The sequence below is a fragment of the Dendropsophus ebraccatus genome, chromosome 9, assembly GCF_027789765.1.
Source record: "Dendropsophus ebraccatus isolate aDenEbr1 chromosome 9, aDenEbr1.pat, whole genome shotgun sequence".
Classification (NCBI taxonomy): domain Eukaryota; kingdom Metazoa; phylum Chordata; class Amphibia; order Anura; family Hylidae; genus Dendropsophus; species Dendropsophus ebraccatus.
Genome location: NC_091462.1, coordinates 16,849,374 through 16,868,196, shown reverse-complemented (window position 1 = coordinate 16,868,196; position 18,823 = coordinate 16,849,374). Strand labels below are relative to the sequence as shown.

Sequence of the window (18,823 nt, the reverse complement as noted above, 5' to 3'; positions counted from 1 at the left end):
TGTGACAAAAGCCTTGACAAAGTCTTTTCTTCTTAATAATAGAAAACGACTTCCAGCAGCAGAACGGCACAGACAATAAGCTTTGGCCATAGTACCCCTTAAAGTTGCAAATTCCCCCCCCCCCACCGCTGCCGCCGCCATCAAGACCCCCCATCTTTGCAACCCCCTGTGCAGCCAGCCCCCCCATAATATAGACCCCCTGTGCAGCCAGCCCCCCCCCCATAATATACACTCACCGGCCACTTTATTAGGTACACCATGCTAGTAACGGGTTGGACCCCCTTTTGCCTTCAGAACTGCCTCAATTCTTCGTGGCATAGATACAACAAGGTGCTGGAAGCTTCCTCAGAGATTTTGGTCCATATTGACATGATGGCATCACACAGTTGCCGCAGATTTGTCGGCTGCACATCCATGATGCGAATCTCCCGTTCCACCACATCCCAAAGATGCTCTATTGGATTGAGATCTGGTGACTGTGGAGGCCATTGGAGTACAGTGAACTCATTGTCATGTTCAAGAAACCAGTCTGAGATGATTCTAGCTTTATGACATGGCGCATTATCCTGCTGAAAGTAGCCACCAGATGTTGGGTACATTGTGGTCATAAAGGGATGGACATAGTCAGCAACAATACTCAGGTAGGCTTTGGCATTGCAACGATGCTCAATTGGTACCAAGGGGCCCAAAGTGTGCCATGAAAATATTCCCCACACCATGACACCACCACCACCAGCCTGAACCGTTGATACAAGGCAGGATGGATCCATGCTTTCATGTTGTTGACGCCAAATTCTGACCCTACCATCCGAATGTTGCAGCAGAAATCGAGACTCACCAGACCAGGCAACGTTTTTCCAATCTTCTACTGTCCAATTTCGATGAGCTTGTGCGAATTGTAGCCTCAGTTTCCTGTTCTTAGCTGAAAGGAGTGGCACCCGGTGTGGTCTTCTGCTGCGGTAGCCCATCTGCCTCAAAGTCCGACGTACTGTGCGTTCAGAGATGCTCTTCGGCCTACCTTGGTTGTAACGGTTGGCTATTTGAGTCACTGTTGCCTTTCTATTAGCTTGAACCAGTCTGCCCATTCTCCTCTGACCTCTGGTATCAACAAGGCATTTCCGCCCACAGAACTGCCGCTCACTGGATGTTTTTTCTTTTTCGGACCATTCTCTGTAAACCCTAGAGATGGTTGTGCGTGAAAATCCCAGTAGATCAGCAGTTTCTGAAATACTCAGACCAGCCCTTCTGGCACCAACAACCATGCCACGTTCAAAGGCACTCAAATCACCTTTCTTCTCCATACTGATGCTCGGTTTGAACTGCAGGAGATTGTCTTGACCATGTCTACATGCCTAAATGCACTGAGTTGCCGCCATGTGATTGGCTGATTAGAAATTAAGTGGTAACGTGCAGTTGGACAGGTGTACCTAATAAAGTGGCCCGTGAGTGTAGACCCCCTGTGCAGCCAGCCCCCCCATAGTATAGACCCCCCTGTGCAGCCAGCCCCCCATCTTTGCAACCCCCTGTGCAGCCAGCTCCCCCATAGTATAGACCCCCTGTGCAGCCAGCCCCCCCATATTATAGACCCCTGTGCAGCCAGCCAGCCCCCCCATAGTATAGACCCCCTGTGCAGCCAGCCCCCCCATAGTATAGACCCCTTGTGCAGCCAGACAGCCCCCCCCATAGTATAGACCCCCTGTGTAGGCCCCACATTGCAGCATTTATGTGAAAAAAAAATAAAATACACTCACCTCACCTGGATCCTGGATCTCCCTCTGGCATAGCAGCTTCTCTTGTAAGTTCAATGAGCTTCCGGGATGCCGGCCCCGGACTTCTCCTATCTACTGCTCGACAGCTGACACGTGACGTGATGACGTCACATGTCAGCTGCCAAGCGGGAGAGAGGAAGTCTGGGCGCCGCGGTGCTGCATCAGTGAGCTTCCGTCCGTGCCTGGTCTGCCAGAATACCAATTCGGGCCTGCACAGCCGGCAGGGGCCCCCTAGGAGGCAAGGGCCCCCGGGCAGCCACCTACCTTTCCCAATGGGTAAGACGGCCCTGTATGGCTCAAGTTAGGATTTAAGAGATTTGCCAACATCTTGTTAAAAAGCCTCATCAGACAAGTGTCTTCAATTTGGTTGCAGACACCTACCTTTTTTTTGTATTCGTTATTGATGCCTTTGTGAGTTTTCAGCTGCATGAAACTGGCTCTTAGAATGGTCCACCTGGCTCACAAAGTTGGTAACAATTCACAGACCCCTGAACTACTATTGATTCCCCCACCGACCTTAGAATGCAGTGACTACTGTATTGACACGCTTAATAGAGTCCAGCTGAAAGCCGGGTGAGACACAATTAAATAAGGCACCTTTGGGCAGGCTGGGTTATGTAGTTCACACCCTTCTCATGCTTGACGAACATATAGAGCCCCCACAGATGATTTCTGTCCCTAGTATGGCCTGTATCAGGTCTGCTTCAGTGTGCAGGAAATTTAATCATGGGGAGTCGCGCTATGGCATTGATGAATAAAAAGTTGACTTGAATAATATTTTCTGGCTTTACTGACCCCTTGTATTTGCTCTCTGACTACCCTTGCCTTCCGCCTGCCCAGACCACTTGCTACGTTACCTGACTCTCCATTGGTCTCAGAATTTGTATCTCTGCTGTCCTCGGGTTTTGTCCCGGCTTCCTGACCCTCTGTTATTGTGTGTGTGTGTCTGTCTTGTCTTCATTTTGTGTGCCACATACAGTAAGTCAAGGACGGTCGCCCAGTTGTCCACAGCCACCTAAGGCTGATAGTAACAAGTAGGCACGGACAGTGGGCGGTGACAAGTGCAGGGTCCACTGTTTGTGTCTTCTCAGTCTCTTCCCTTGCCTAGTTGTATCACTAATTATAACACTATTCTTTCCTTTCTGTGCTCCCCAGTGTTCTCTTGTGGCACGTTCGGGTCCCAACTGAGATGATCCGACCTCCACCTCCAAGATAGACTTGTCTGGGGGTGACAACCCTCTCAGCCAATCACTGGCCGAAATGGTGCATCACCGCAGCCAGTGTTTGGTTGGGTGGCTGTCATCCCTAAACGAGTCCATCTTGGAAATGGAGGCGGGATCATCTCAGATGGGACCCGAACGTGCCATAAAAGGACACCAGGGAGCACAGAAAGATAAGAATAGACTGCTTGTTATTTTCTCATTAATTTATTTTCTCACCATGAGCAGAACACCCCTTTAACAGTCAAGGTAGTGATGTTGGACTTGATGTGTCCAGCACTTGCAAGATAAAGTTGCTTGGAATCCATGTAGTGGAACACTGTAGTGGGAATAATAATCTTTTCATGCCTAAGAGACTCAAAAACACCTAATGAATATATCAGAATAAAATATGTTGGTATGCATTACTGCCATTCGCTTTTGAAAATGGAATAAAAATCAAAGCTTTGTCACCACTGTCAGTGAAAGTAATTTTACATTGAGATGCATGGTAGAGACGGCCTGCACAGTGGGCGTTTGTATTATGATAAAAGGGTATAAAGGCTATATAGTTATTTCCCTGGGGAGGAACAATTAAGATTGGTAAAGCATAGCAGGACGAAATGGTCATGTCACATTATGCTCAACAGAGTCTCATTTGACTGCGCGCTCTTGATGTTTTTTTTTTTTAATAATGGCAGATAAGGCTTTTTAGTTTTTGATCAACAGCAAAAGACCTTCCTTTCTTCTTACTAAAAAAAAAAAAAATTACAAAAAATAAAAACCATTGCATTTTGATTTATAATCAGAGCAGATTTATGAGACACATTTAGTAGACGCTGTTAAGAAAAGATTGTAATCGCTGTGTATTGCTATAAATCTCCTTTTATTGTTCAGTTCAGATGGCAGGCTTGAGGGACGCTATTATAATTTTATAATCATTTGGCAACAAGCTAGAAATTCACTTACATAGGAATTAGGAACGTAATGGTTGTCTTTGTTTGTGTTTGTGTTATGCAGGAATCCTGGCAGGAAAAAAAAAACTATTTACATGTGTTAAACATTTTTTTTAATGCAAACTTAAACTATGCACAAAAACTCATTACGAGTCGGAATCCGAAGGTCTGGTTGGGATGTAATTTTATTTGGAAATCATTCATTCTTGATAAGACATTGATGCCAATCGGCACAATACCGTGATATCAATTCATCCAAATAGACAAAAATATTTAGAAAAATAAGGGACAAATTGTTAGCAAACTTTATGCATCTGACATGACGAGTAGTATGGAAGCCCTGGCAGCGCCCAGTCAACACGGTTTGCTGAACATGATAATTGGCTGGTGTACACTGTTACTGTTAATGAATCATCTATGGGATGTGCTGTTTGTTGTTCCCAAAACCATATGGTCAGAAATCTGTCATTTTTATTTACTTTTTTTTTTTTTAAGTGACCAAAAATGATATTTATATACAGATACAAAAAGTATATTTATACCTGATACAATTGTCATGAGAATTATAGAACATTTGGAAGCTCAAAGCACTTAGTTAAAAATCAATGAACTATTGATGACCCCATATGGATAGAATGTGTTTTTTTTTATGGAATAGAGATGATAGAATTACCACACTTGGATGTTCACAATTTTTTTTTTACTTCTTAGCAAATATTCAAATTACTGCTATGACACAAAAGAATGTTGTTGTTTTTTTTTAGCAGCTGAACATTCTGGCATTGTGAAACGTCCCTGTAACAATTGAAAGGAAATTGTCGTAATTAATGGCAGATATTTTTCTAGATTTAGTAGATGAAAAAAAAAAATTATGGAATCACCTTGTAATTTGCATTTGTAAAACAAATCCTGGCACAAGTCTAAAAATGCTAATTAGTCTACAGATAAAAGGGAAAGTGGGTACAGAACTTACCGAGCTGTGGACTTGGTGAATAAACAAAAAAACAAAGCCCTGACAAGTGAGCTGTCAATTAAAACGATGAAAAGGATTTTAAATAGAGATAAGTGACTCTACCAAAATATGTTTTCAATTCGGAGGCTTATTCGGGTTTGGAAGTGCCCTAATTGCCCTGAGAATCTCTTGTGGCACTCAAAGGTCTACTGAGTCTCTTTGCTCTCCCTATCAATCTCCTTAATACTAAAACAGCTGTAGTATTGTCAAAGTGACAACTAGAGATGAGCCAATAGTGAAATATTTGATAGTTCGAAATTCGATTTGAATAGCTCTAGATATTTGACTATTCAAACGAATATCGATTCCCATTATAGTCAATGGGAGAAAAATACTTGGGACCTTGAAATCAATATTCGACCACTAGGAGGTCACCAAGTGCACAATTATACCTCAGGAAATAATGCCAACACCTCTGGAATGCATATGTGACAGCAGGGGAAGCATGCCTGGGTACATGAACGTAAAGTAGAAGTGTACCTTTTAGTTTAGCGGTACTTGCGTATTAGGTGGTGCATAATATTAGCGTATGTTTGTTTTTGGTTTATTCAGTACACTTGCAAAATACAATTGTTTGCAGAGTTATACATTGCCCAGCCAGTAATGTGAATTGCACACATGTACATGTACACTGCACAACTGTACTATAAAGCATTGTAGTAGCCGTTTAACTTCTTTCAATACAATTTAGCTGTACCAGGATATAGAATTGATTTTACAACAATAGAAATAAAGGGCTGGTCGACGCCTTCAAAGGACGCAGACTGCGCAAATCAGTAGTAGCGAGAAAAGAGGTATTATCCCACACACAAAGTATACAGCCGTATACTGGATATAGTATTGATTTTTAACATAATAGAATGAAATAGCTGGTGAAGTCTTTCACAAGACGCAGTCTACGCAAACCAGTAGTAGCAATAAAACAGCTATTATGGCACACACAGAGTATACAGCCATCAGTGTATGTCTGAACACACTGCCTGTCTAACAACAGCTTCTAAATCTCATTTTTTTTTTATAGTTTTAGCCCTAACAAGGGCTTTTGGGGGTCCCTTCCTACCTAACTTCACCTAAAAGCTTTCTCTCCCTGGTATACAGCCTGCCCCTCTCTAGCTCCAACTAGCAAGTTACACGAATCTCAAATGACTATTCCAAGATTAAGGAAGTCACATGGTTAAGCCAGCCAATTACAGTTAGAGGTTCATTTTTTAAGTCTTTCCTACTCTTAGTGCCTGTCCCCCCCCCCCCCCCCCTCCTGCATGTTTATTGGCTGGAAAAAAGCACCAAGGGATGTGGGAGGGCGAATCAAATTTTTACAGTTTTCTTTTCCCGAATATTTGACTACAATCGAATAGCTTGAATAGCGTACTATTTGATTGAATAGCTATTCGATTGAATACTATTCACTCATCTCTAGTGACAACAACATGTAAGCATTTTTTTATGCTTATTTCAGAAAGGGGACTTTCAATGCTTATTCTCACATAGAGGAAAGATTTTTTTTTAAATAATAAGGTTTTTTGTTTTGTTTAAATAATAACAATTTGTTTAGTTATATAGCAGCAACTAATTTAAAATCAAAACAAGGCAAAGAGGGAACCAGAGAGCACAATGAAAACTCACTCAATGGCTTATCCACCAACACATCCCAAAAATTTTTGGGTAACTGTCACAAAAAAGGTAGATTTACCGTTTGTAGCCAGGGTAGGGATTTTCAGCTACAGTAATAAAGTTTAGAAAGTTTGGAAAATGAGGCAATGCAGGAGTTGTGAGGCCTTGTAACACTAGCAGTAGAGGCAATATGATAGTTGTGTAGGGTAGAAGTAGTAGTAGTCTATACTGAGGTGCCCTTAAAGAGGTGCACCGGTCTGGGGTCAATTTTATTGTACGGCCAGGGAGGGGGTGGATATAGAAGGTGCCGGTCACTTACCTCCCCGGTTCCAGCGCCGGGTCGCGGATCATGCCGCCCTGTTCTCCTGTCCGGCCACCGCTTCCTGGTCTGAGCTGCGGCTTGAGATGTGACCTCTCAAGGCAGCTCAGCCATTTAGCAGCCGAGGCTGGACTCTGATACGACCGCTAAATGGCTGAGCTGCCTTGAGACGTCACGTCTCAAGCCGCAGCGCAGTCCAGGAAGCTGCAGCCGGATGGGAGAACGGGGCGTCGCGAACCGGAAACCGGGGAGGTAAGTGACCAGCGCCTTCTATATCCACCCCTCCCCGGCCGTACAATAAAAATGACCCCAACCCGGTGTACCCCTTTAAATATTGCATAAAAAGAAAAGAAAAGCTACCTATTTACGCATGTTTTAATCTTACTAACATCAACATTTCTTCTTGACAGATGTTCAGCAAATGGCTGTTGACTGGCTGACTGGCAACTTTTACTTTGTGGACCATGGCAACGACAAAATTTTTACATGTAATCGCAATGGAACTGTTTGTATCACCTTGATAGACCTCGATCTTCACAACGCAAAGGCAATTGCAGTGGATCCAATTGCAGGGTAGGATTAATATTTATTTATTCTCATTATTTGTGTAAAGAAACAAAACATTCAAAGAATTTAAAAAGTTGTAGGAAAAGAAACATGAGCAGTAACTAAAGAACAAGAAAATGAACTTTGAGGAACCTACAAGAGTAATAGAACCTTAATCTGATCATGAGATATCCTGCATGTAACTCCTCAAGTCATCTATTTTGTGGGAAACCTAGCAGCTGGAATATGATTTACTTGCATAGCAACTGGGAAGGGAACCATTACATAGCTCCTATCCAAATTAATGGGTTTTCCATGGATGTGCTAAGTGCTCCTAAAAAGTTATTTTTTAGTAAACACTGTTGCATGTTATTTTATTACCTTTCTGTGGTCTTTCATGCTTTTCATAAGCTTTCTTTCATTAAAACTTTCATTAGCCTTCCGTTATTATACCTTTTTATTGTAACAGACTTGTAACTGCAACAGACATTTTGTTCCTGCTGTACTCTCTAGCCAAGAAGTCAATCTACTCTACCTCCCTCCCTCTAACTAGGCTTCTGTTGATGTGGTGGAGGGTGTTATAATCAAGAAAATGTAACAGAAGGGAGATATAGCTGGCTAAATTCCCAGCTAGAGTGTCCAGGAAGTAGACAGGAAGTGGGACTAATGAATACAACATGGCAGGTAGTTTGCATTAGAAGCAAAACGAAAGCATGATCAACCACAGACGTTTAGCAAATTAATTTTATTTACCTATATATGTCCATTTATTAGATCATTACAAGCATATTTCATCCTCGTAAATCCTCATAGGGTGTATGAGAGCTGATTTTGTAATTACATAAGTTTTTTTGTACAGTTTTAATAACTCATCAAGTTTGCAGATTTAGATTCATTCCTATGGGAGGGAAAAAACAGACCCATCAAGATGTGCAGCAGATTATGCACCATATTACAAACTGAGCTGTGCTATATTTGTATTACAGACGCATTCTGTGATCAATCCCATAACGCTTATTATAAATATACTTTGCATAGAAACCATGTTGCTTTGCATTGTACCCGTCAAAGACTACTAGAAATACCAGTGGAGGCTCTGAACGGTAATGTGAACATAGCCTTAGACATTATTTATGAGGCAAATCCAATGATATATTGGCAGGAGAGCTCCAAAGGGTATATTAATGTATGTTCACAATGAATACATTTGAGGCATCTAAGCTCAGAAACCTTTCAAGGCACGGATGTTTCATCAGCGCTCTCACTATTTATCAGACATTTCATGACTTTGTCAGTCACCGGCTCATGTAACAATTTGCAAACAGCGATACCACGGAAAAGCCTTTATTTCAAAAATGTAAAAATATTTATGGAAGAAACAGCTTGTCATCCATATGTGGACTTTTGTCAGTCTTTACTTAGTCTGATTGATATAAAAATGCATCATCGCGATGGGTTTAACACTGACAGGAACAGCTTGAAAGTACAACTCTGCGCGGAAACTTCTATCCATAATCCTTGAATGGAGCCATATTGCCGAATGTAACAGATGGCCGCCTTGATGCTCTATGACTGCAGTCATTTTTCAAAGTATACCAGTAAGGAGAATTCCCTCCATCTCATATCTGCGCATTATCAGTCATTACGATATAATGGGATTGTTTAGATTCTATAAATATAAACTTTAGGAATAGAACTAATTACAACAAATGGGTCCAGAGTCGTCTAGGAAGAGATAAATGTTATTTTGGTAGGGGGTCCCCCACTGATCACTTAGAATGGGATGGGGAGCCTGGCACTCCAGATGTTGCAAAACTACAATTTCCATCATGCCTTTGGCTGTCCAGGCATGGCGGGAATTGTAGTTTTGCAGCAGCTAGAGTGCCAAGGTTCCCCATACCTGCAGTAGCATGTCCACTGTGGGGAGGAAATCTATGGAGTGACAATCATATGTGCTGCCAGGCATTCGTTTTTTTTTTTAACAGCAGCTGAAGGTCCATCAGGACCTCTTAATTTGGACAAATAAAATACTAAAGCACCATAGCAGAAAATTGTATATAAGGAATGTATTTCAGTCCCAAGTTGGGCTCCTTGTAAAAAAAAAGTGTCATTTTTTTACCCCAGGGACAGGGACAGTTCAGCAGCCGCCTGGTGGTCTACTACTGTCTTTGAAGTTCTTACTGATGTACCTATTGCACAACCAAACAAGGAAAATGTATGATATTGCTCAGGGTGAAACACTTTACAAGGTTTGAGTGTATTACTAGGAAGGCCCCTTCTCTTTATAATATTCTGTAGTTGCAAGAGGGATAGGAAGAGGGGAATTGGCTGAACAGAGCTGAAGTAGAGGAAGGGACTGAAAATGAGCATAAAATCTGACCCCAGTGCTGGATTAGACTGCCTTGAAGTGCTCTACTATGTCCTCCATGCTGCTGCTGCTGCTTTAGAGAAAGGGGAGCAAACCTTCTCTTTATGTGTGCAGTATATGGGATGTTTCATAGCAGCTGGTTTCCACCCACTAGCTCAGAGACATACAAAACAAGAGATGACGCCAGCAGAGTAAGAATCTGGTGCACAAATACTATATAAAGTTATGTAATGACCAGAAATAGTGCTGCTCCTTATGTACACATCACAGCTTATCCGGGGAAGCTATCTGAAAGGACAAGTGCACTGTAAGGGATGTAACTAGATTTCTTAATATGCTACATAAACCAAATGGTATGGTAGAATGATACCTTAAAAGATCAAGCATCACTTACAGTAGGTAGATTAGGCCACTCCCATGTAGAATAATACAACATTTATCTTAAAGGATATGCTGACTGCGGACAAGCTGGTTCTTCAAAAGTAACCGATCTTTGGGTGTCCTGCTGCTCTTAGTGATCAGCTGCAATCTATGGATGAATCAGTTGTGGGGGAGCCATACTGTAGCTCAATGGTCCTACAATCTAACTTGGTGGCACGCCAGCATTTTTGTAGAATTTAAATAAAAAGAAAATTGGTCTCATATTCTATTGGATGGTGCATTACAGTTTATATTTCTCTCGAAGCACCACAATAATACTATATCTTTCTATAGGGAGGTAATATATGGCTACATAAGCAGTATGGTACTATATGGTTATAATATTCACATATATATCTTACTAGAAAATGTACCCGGCTCTGCCCGGGTATAAAGTGTCAGTGTGTTAATTAGATTTGTTTTAAGGTGCCCAGGAGGCCAAGCTAAAGGTATTGTTTCATCTGAGTTTATCAGTGAAATTAGTGTATACCTGTAGTGCATAGTTGGAGGGGTTCTGTATACCCACAATGTATAGTTTTTAGGGGTCTCGCATATCTGTAGTGCATAGTTGGGGGCTGTATACCTATAGTGTATAGTTGGGGGGGGTCCTGTATACCTGTAGTGTGTAGTTGGGGGGGCTGTATACCTGTAGTGTATAGTTGAGGGAGGTCCTGTATACCTGCAGTGTACAGTTGGTGAAGGTCCTGTATACCTGTACTGTATAGTTCGGGGGTCCTGTATACCTGTAGTATATAGTTGGTGCTGTATACCTGTAATGTATAGTTGGTGGAGGTCTTGTATACCTGTAGTTTATAGTTTGAGGGTCCTGGATACCTGTAGTGTATAATTGGTGGAGGTCTTGTATACCTGTAGTATATAGTTCGGGGGTCCTGTATAACTGTAGTATAGAGTTGGTGGAGGTCCTGTATATCTGTAGTGTATAGTTTAGGGTCCTATATACCTGTAGTATATAGTTGGTGGAGTTCCTGTATACCTGTAGTATATAGCTTTGGGGTCCTGTATACCTGTAGTATAGAGTTGGTGAAGGTGCTGTATACCTGTAGTATATAGTTGGTGGAGTTCCTGTATACCTGTAGGGTATAGTTTGGGGTCCTGTATACCTGTAGTATATAGTTGATGGAGGTCTGGAGGTCCTGTATACCTGAAGTATATAGTTGGTGGAGGTCCTGTATACCTGTAGTGTATAGTTTTGGGGTCCTGTATACCTGTAGTGTAAAGTTTGGGGTCCTGTATACCTGTAGTATATAGTTGGTGGAGGTCCCGTGCACCTGTAGCGTATAGTTTTGGGGTCCTGTATACCTGTAGTGTCCTGTTTACCTGCCGGGTCGTATTTACCATTAGGCACCCATGGTCTGGTGCGTAGGGTAGCAGAGCAGAGGGACAGTACCCTCCCATTGAGACTTGCCAGAAAATCTGGTGTCTTTTCGAGGGGGGGTATGGCGGTATTGGTCAGGTCTGGTATAGCGGTGTTATCCAGTCACAGTACGGCGGTACTGGTCATGTCTGGTATGGCGGTGTTATCGAGTCACAGTATGGCGGTATTGGTCAGGTCTGGTGTGGCGGTGTTCTCCAGTCACAATATGGCGGTATTGGTCAGGTCTGGTATAGTGGTGTTATCCAGTCACAGTATGGCGGTATTGGTCAGGTGTGGTATGGCAGTGTTATCCAGTCACAGTATGGCAGTATTGGTCAGGTCTGGTATGGCAATGTTATCCAGTCATAGTATGGCGGTATTGGTTAGGTGTGGTATGACAGTGTTGTCCAGTTACAGTATGGCGGTATTGGTTAGGTCTGGTATAGCAGTTTTTTCCAGTCATAGTATGGTGGTATTGGTTAGGTGTGTTATGACAGTGTTACCCAGTCACAGTATGGTAGTATTGGTCAGGTCTGGTCTGGCGGTGTTATCCAGTCATGGTATGGTGGTATTGGTCAGGTCTGGTATAGCGGTGTTATCCAGTCACAGTATGGCGGTATTGGTCAGGTCTGGTATGGCAGTGTTATCCAGTCACAGTATGGTATACCTGTAGTGCCCTGTATATACATGTACTGTATAGATGGAGTAGGGGGTCCTGTATATATATGTACTGTATAGATGGAGTAGGGGGCCCTGTATATATATGTACTGTATAGATGGAGTAGGGGGCCCTGTATATATATGTACTGTATAGATGGAGTAGGGGGCCCTGTATATATATGTACTGTATAGATGGAGTAGGGGGCCCTGTATATATATGTACTGTATAGATGGAGTAGGGGGCCCTGTATATATATGTACTGTATAGATGGAGTAGGGGGCCCTGTATATATATGTACTGTATAGATGGAGTAGGGGGCCCTGTATATATATGTACTGTATAGATGGAGTAGGGGGCCCTGTATATATATGTACTGTATAGATGGAGTAGGGGGCCCTGTATATATATGTACTGTATAGATGGAGTAGGGGGCCCTGTATATATATGTACTGTATAGATGGAGTAGGGGGTCCTGTATATATATATGTACTGTATAGATGGAGTAGGGGGTCCTGTATACAAGTACTGTATAGATGGAGTAGGGGGTCCTGTATATACATGTACTGTATAGATGGAGTAGGGGGTCCTGTATACATGTACTGTATAGATGGAGTAGGGGGCCCTGTATATACATGTACTGTATAGATGGAGTAGGGGGCCCTGTATATACATGTACTGTATGGATGTAGTAGGAGGTCCTGTATATACATGTACTGTATAGATATAGATGGAGTAGGGGGTCTACCAGTTATTACTGTGGATGTTGTGAGGCAGCTTCCCTAGCAACCATTGCTCCCTGTGAAAATGAAAGCAGTAATCCTATTGGTTGCTAAGGCTCCAACTGCCGCGTCTGCTGCAGCTAATTATGTCACCTGTGTTTGCAGTGAGGAGATTTTCCCATTCATCTCTATGGGGCGCTCTTTCCCCTCCCCCTCCCCTCCTGTACATCTGGCGGGGACGGGACCTTTGCTAAAACCTTCCCGGGCACCCAATGTATCTGTGTGCCAAATTTGGGGTCAAACGGTTCAGGCTTTTGGAAGTCTATTTGGGACAGACAGACAGACAGACTTTGATTTTTATGATATAGATGTGTATGATGGTGTCACCTGTTGGCCAATATTAGTGCAATAAAGGATTAGGCTGTTGGGTTTTAGCATGTCTGATCCTTTATGTTCTCAGAGGAGCCTGGCAGCTTATTCCTCTCTGCCCTTTAGGAACACATGTCCACTTAGCTAAAACCAGTCTGTGTGTAAAGGTGTTGGGAGCCGACAGCTCTCTACTAAAATATGGGCTCTGAGCTGTAGACTAAACTTTGGACTATGAAGTAACTGCTATGTTCTTTTCTCATACAGGATTTGACAAAATGTATAATGATTGTGAAATTCTCTTTTTGTCAGCTCTTCTACCCCTTATTTCTGTTCCACCTTCATATAATAATAGGACAATGATAAAACTGAAAAGCCACCACCAACCCTTATCCTTCTCAAACTTTAGATGTGTCTTGATACTTTTCTCCAAAGTTTTACTTTTTATCTACTGTTGTTTGAGGGAAAAAGAAAGTTTGCCTTTGATGACTTAGAGGCACAATCCTTTTACGAGGCAATCAAGGTTGCAGCTTTTTATAACCCGATGATGACATTGTTAGCTTATGCATATTTCCAACAGAATAGAGATTTAGCAATTGATGCTTCCCAGTCTGGAGATTTCATTTGTCCAACCCCGTTACTATAAACATTTATTTCTTTTTAACTACTTGTCTAAACTCTCATGATTGAAGTTTGTTATATTTGCAATGATTTATGCCAACGCAATGTTGACTGACACTAAATTCACCAGTTTGTAATTGAGAACGGCTCTGAATTTTTCCAAATTATTAACTTTATTAACTTCAACAAAATGGGACGCAAGGACGTACCAACTTTTTATATCAGGCAGGGAGTTGGTGCCCCATTTTGTTTAAGTTAAAGAAGAAGTCCGGGGCAATAGAAAATATTCATTAAGGGCAAGGGGTGGGGGTAACATAATAAAGAACCTATACTTACCAGTCCCGGCACCCTCGCAGTGCCATGTCCTGCTCCTGGACATCTGCTGGTATTCTCCATATCTCCGCTCTGCTATGTCATGACCCGGCTGACGCATGCCCCGCTCAGCCAGTCAGTGACTGGGGCAAGATGCCGCTGCAGTCACTGACTGGCTGAGCAGGCTATCTCCCAACCTTTCTCACCGGGTTGTGATATACCAAGAAAAGGAGAAAAAAAGACATCCAGTGGGGTCCAGGGAGCCTGGCAATGTAGCGCTGCTAGTGCACGGGGACCGGTAAGTATGGGTTCCTTATTATGTCCCCCACCACCACCTCTGTCTACAGTGTAACAATCAGTTTGGACGGACTTCTCCTTTAAAGATAAAGATTGTCTGCGTGTATATAGTACTATCAGATCTGAATCTGCAGTTTAACCCTTTCATAGATAGGAGGAGTCTGAAAGATTAGCCCGGACGACTCCTAGAAGATTGGGCATTACTGATGGGACATATGATGTGATGGCATACACAAATTCATAGGACCTACTTCTGCTTATAATGTGACCCCAATATCTGGTGAAGCTTCTAACAGTTCCAATAATCATTACCGTGTCGGTATCTTGAGTAGAGCCACAGTAATCATGGTGTAATTACAGCCATAGCAGACATAGCAGATTCTGTGGATTTAATAGGGCTGCAAAAACATTGTACATTTTGTAGGGAATAATAGTTTGTGGCTTTTCGCCATCTAACACAACTATGACAGTTCTCTGATATATGACACTATTATCCATACCTCTAATTATTGCTACCTACAGTATGCTGCTATTTCAGTTTCCTGTTGTTAGATGGTTGGGACCATCTCTTATTGCCATGGGTCTCTATGAATTTTAGTTACGACCTTGACAGTAATTACAAGGTTGGGTTATCATGTTGTGTTAGAACCCGCACCACGTGCAGAATTGAGAACATAGAAATGTCAAGCACATCCAGTGTGCAGTTAAGTATATAAAAGAATATTTAAAGTGACCCAATCACGTTCTAGTAGCCAAAATTAGCAATCTGCAATAAAATATAGGATGCATTACCAGAGAACTTCATTGACGTAGTTAGTATGGTTGAGACACATGTCCATCAAGTTCAACCATGTTGTCTTATACCACAAGTACAAACATGGCTACTGCATCATGGTCAATGTCATTCCCAAATTGTATATTAAAGGGGTATTCCCATTTAGGTATGTTTTTCCTTATCCATAGGATAGAGGATAATATGCTGACTGGTGGGACCCCCAAAGATCAGAATTTGTCCCCGAAATGAATAGGGTGTACTACACATGCATGGTCAGTGCTCCATCATTCTTTATGGGCTGATAAACATTTTAGAGCACCAAACACAAAAATGTTTGGCAGCAAAGAATGATTAGAGCATTACCCATATGTATGTGGAACATCCCAAGAGCAATTTTTCCCATGTCCTCCAGATTGGAGGGGGTCCCGCCAAACAGCTTCTTATACCTTATCCTTTAAAATGATAAATACCCTTTAGGCTTTGTTCACAAATAGTAAAATTTATACAAAATACAGCCATATTTTCAGTGAACATAAAATAGGAGAAAAGGGGCAAAACTGAAAGCAAATGAACATATTTATAAATTTTTATGCTTGTACTCAATTACGGCCATTCTCATCTACAGTGGTGCACAGATGGTCAGTTCCCATAGACTGTGTATGAACTCCAGGCAAAGTTAAAAAGTCGAGTGGGGACAGGGGTTGGGGGGTACATAATAAAGAAACTTTACTTACCAATCCCTATGCCCCTGCAGCACAACATTACCGCTAACAGTCCCTTGCCTGGCTCCTGAAGCTCCCAGTCCAGTGACATCATGGCGCCACTTAGAAATGCCTGCTCAGCCAATCAGTGGTTTACGTCACACCTCTACAGCCACTGACTGGCTGAGTAGGTAGTTCCAGTGGTGCCACAAAGAAACAGGAAGCCGGGAATCACAGGATCGCCTGTCTTCAAGATCGTGATAAGGCACTGTAGGGACACGTGGACAGGTAGACCTGTCCCCGTCTCCAGTGTTTTTTTTTTTGTTTTTGTTTTTTGCTGCATTATCTCTTAAATATTCTGTGCAATATCCAGATAAAGCTCACAGCAGTCTCTGGGGCTTTACTGTACCTCAGTGTACCTTTAATTTCATATGAGGACATTAAGGATATGTTCACCAATATGTTTATTACCAAAATATGGCCGCATTTTTTCTCAAACATTGTGTAAACATCGCCCTTGAAGTTCACAGGGAAAAAAAAAAACATAGTATGCTTGTTCAGTCTCCTCATGTCCATTGCATAGTACCATATGGAGGCACCATACGGGTTGCCTGCATATAGCACATGATCCTTCCTTGACTCTGTGTCTTATGTATGGAGGGGTTTTCATTTTGTGCCTGGTTCATCTGTCCTGCTAAGTTCTAGTTAAAAAAAAAATCATTCGAATTTTATTAAACTGAAAAAAATAAATCTGCTGGAAAGCATCTGCATTGTGAATTTTGTCCTGCATCATCATTACACTGCTGCTGAGCAGATGCAGTAAAACAGCGGTTAGTGGCTCTCTTAAAAATGCCCCATACAGCTGCAAGCTGTGATCACGCGATCGGCTCCTCTCTCGGCAAAAGGTATATTTCCTCATGCATGTAATTATGTTTTTATTCATCTCTAGAATGCATGGCGTACATGATGGGAAAATCAATGGATTCAAACCATCAATCCCCACACAGGAGCCCTTGTCTGTAGAGGATTACCATATGTTCTGTAACTAAATTGTACCGTCGTTCATATTGGCCTGAAAGGAAGAATGCTTCAGCAGGGAAAGAAAAGTAAGGGAAATGGAAACTTTGAGTAGGATATTTTTAGAGGGGGGGGGGTTCCCAAACCAGTCTTAGGCTATGATTACACATCGTCTTTTTTTTTTTTTTTTTGGTGCCTGTCGGGAGGGAAGATACGTATATTGAATGGAGATAGCAGTGTGAGCCCAATATAAGTACACCCCCATCAACAGGCACCAATATAGAGAGCATTTTTTAGGTAATTAATATACCAAGCTATGTAAGGCCTGGTCTGTCAACCATCACCACTTATTTTGTAAGTGGTCCAAATTGACAAACCAAATATACACAAAAATTGACTAATTTTTCCATCCATGAAAGCCATACAAGGTCAATAAGAATATATTTTACATATTTTATAGGTTATCAATTTTGGGGTAAAAAAAAAGGTTTATTAAAAATTATTAATTTTAAGATTTTTATTTTGTTAAAATATTCCTCTGTGTATAACAAATCTAAATTCCCTAAGGTTCTATTAGACTGATTTGGACTATCATAGGATCTATTACATGGAGAAGAGGTGCGGTTGTTAGGTCTGTAGTACGTACAGTTAAATGTGGGTTCATTATACCAATATCTTTGGGAACCCCAAGGCCTCATGTTTACAACAGTATTGCAATTTTTCTGTTGCACAGATACAATGACCATGAAAATCTCTTGGGCACACTGAACTGACTCACATAGAGATGTGGCCACCCTCAACTTTCCTTTAGTTAAGGATTCCAACCTATCTCCAGTGCTATCTAATCTATTATCATGTTATAGAGCAGGAAGAATTGAGTAGATTGATTATATAACTTTGTAGGAAAAGATTCAGTATAAGTTGTAGCATGTTGATTGAAATTTTTGCTCATTCTGTGTTAAGGAGTCCAGCGGGCGGTGTCACTCAATGCACTGGACTCTTTATCATGGAAACATCAGAGATTTCAATCAATAAATGAAAAGTTATACAGAATCTTTTCCATTAAGATATATATCAATCTGCTCAGCTACTTCTGCTCTACAACATGGTACCAGTAGCTTAGTTTGCATTTTCATGGTGACGGGTTTCCTTTAAGCCAATTTAACACAATTTCAGAACATGCCACCAGAATATTAAAAAGGCTTCATATACATAACAATCACGGGGTGTCCACACATAGACAAGAATAGAGTGACAGAGTGTCTGGAGGTCATGTTCTTTTAAAGGGAAGAAAGTGTTCCCCCTATAGCTATGCCCCTCCATGAGATAAAAGAGTCGCTTATATTCTTGAAGAATACTTACTTTTATAAGACCTTCTTATTTACTTATCTATGTCAAACTTGAAATGTAGAAAATGCTTTGCAGATTAAACAGATTTTCCAGTCCAGCGATCAGCCTTAGCTTCATAGTTTATTACGCTGATGCTCCCCGGCGCCTCCATCTCTAAATTAGGAAAAGTTTCTGGATGTGTTGAAGTTTCACAAACTTCGAAGAAGTCAAATTGAAGTTGAATGAAAATGTAATTGTATGAAAGTATTACACTGTGCAGCGCATTTTGCTCAGATCGCATTGCACAAAGCCGTACCACATGTGAACACCTTTTAATGTGCTGCTTCAGGTTTGTCTTATTCTTAGATATCTTTCATTTGCTCTACCCCATGCTGCTTAAAATCTGTAGCTTGACTGGATGTGGAAAAGTCCAACTGTGTGTTAATAATG

The 18,823-nt window shown here is 41.7% G+C and overlaps 1 protein-coding gene across 1 annotated transcript in view; it reads left to right on the top strand.

Annotated features, from left to right (window-relative positions):
- The window catches only part of LRP1B (LDL receptor related protein 1B), a 631,601-nt gene that overhangs the window by 41,154 nt on the left and 571,624 nt on the right, over positions 1 to 18,823 (top strand). The window contains exon 5 of the mRNA XM_069982660.1: positions 7,277 to 7,439. Coding sequence (XP_069838761.1) covers positions 7,277 to 7,439 — 163 coding nt within the window. The remainder of the gene's footprint in view (positions 1 to 7,276; positions 7,440 to 18,823) is intronic.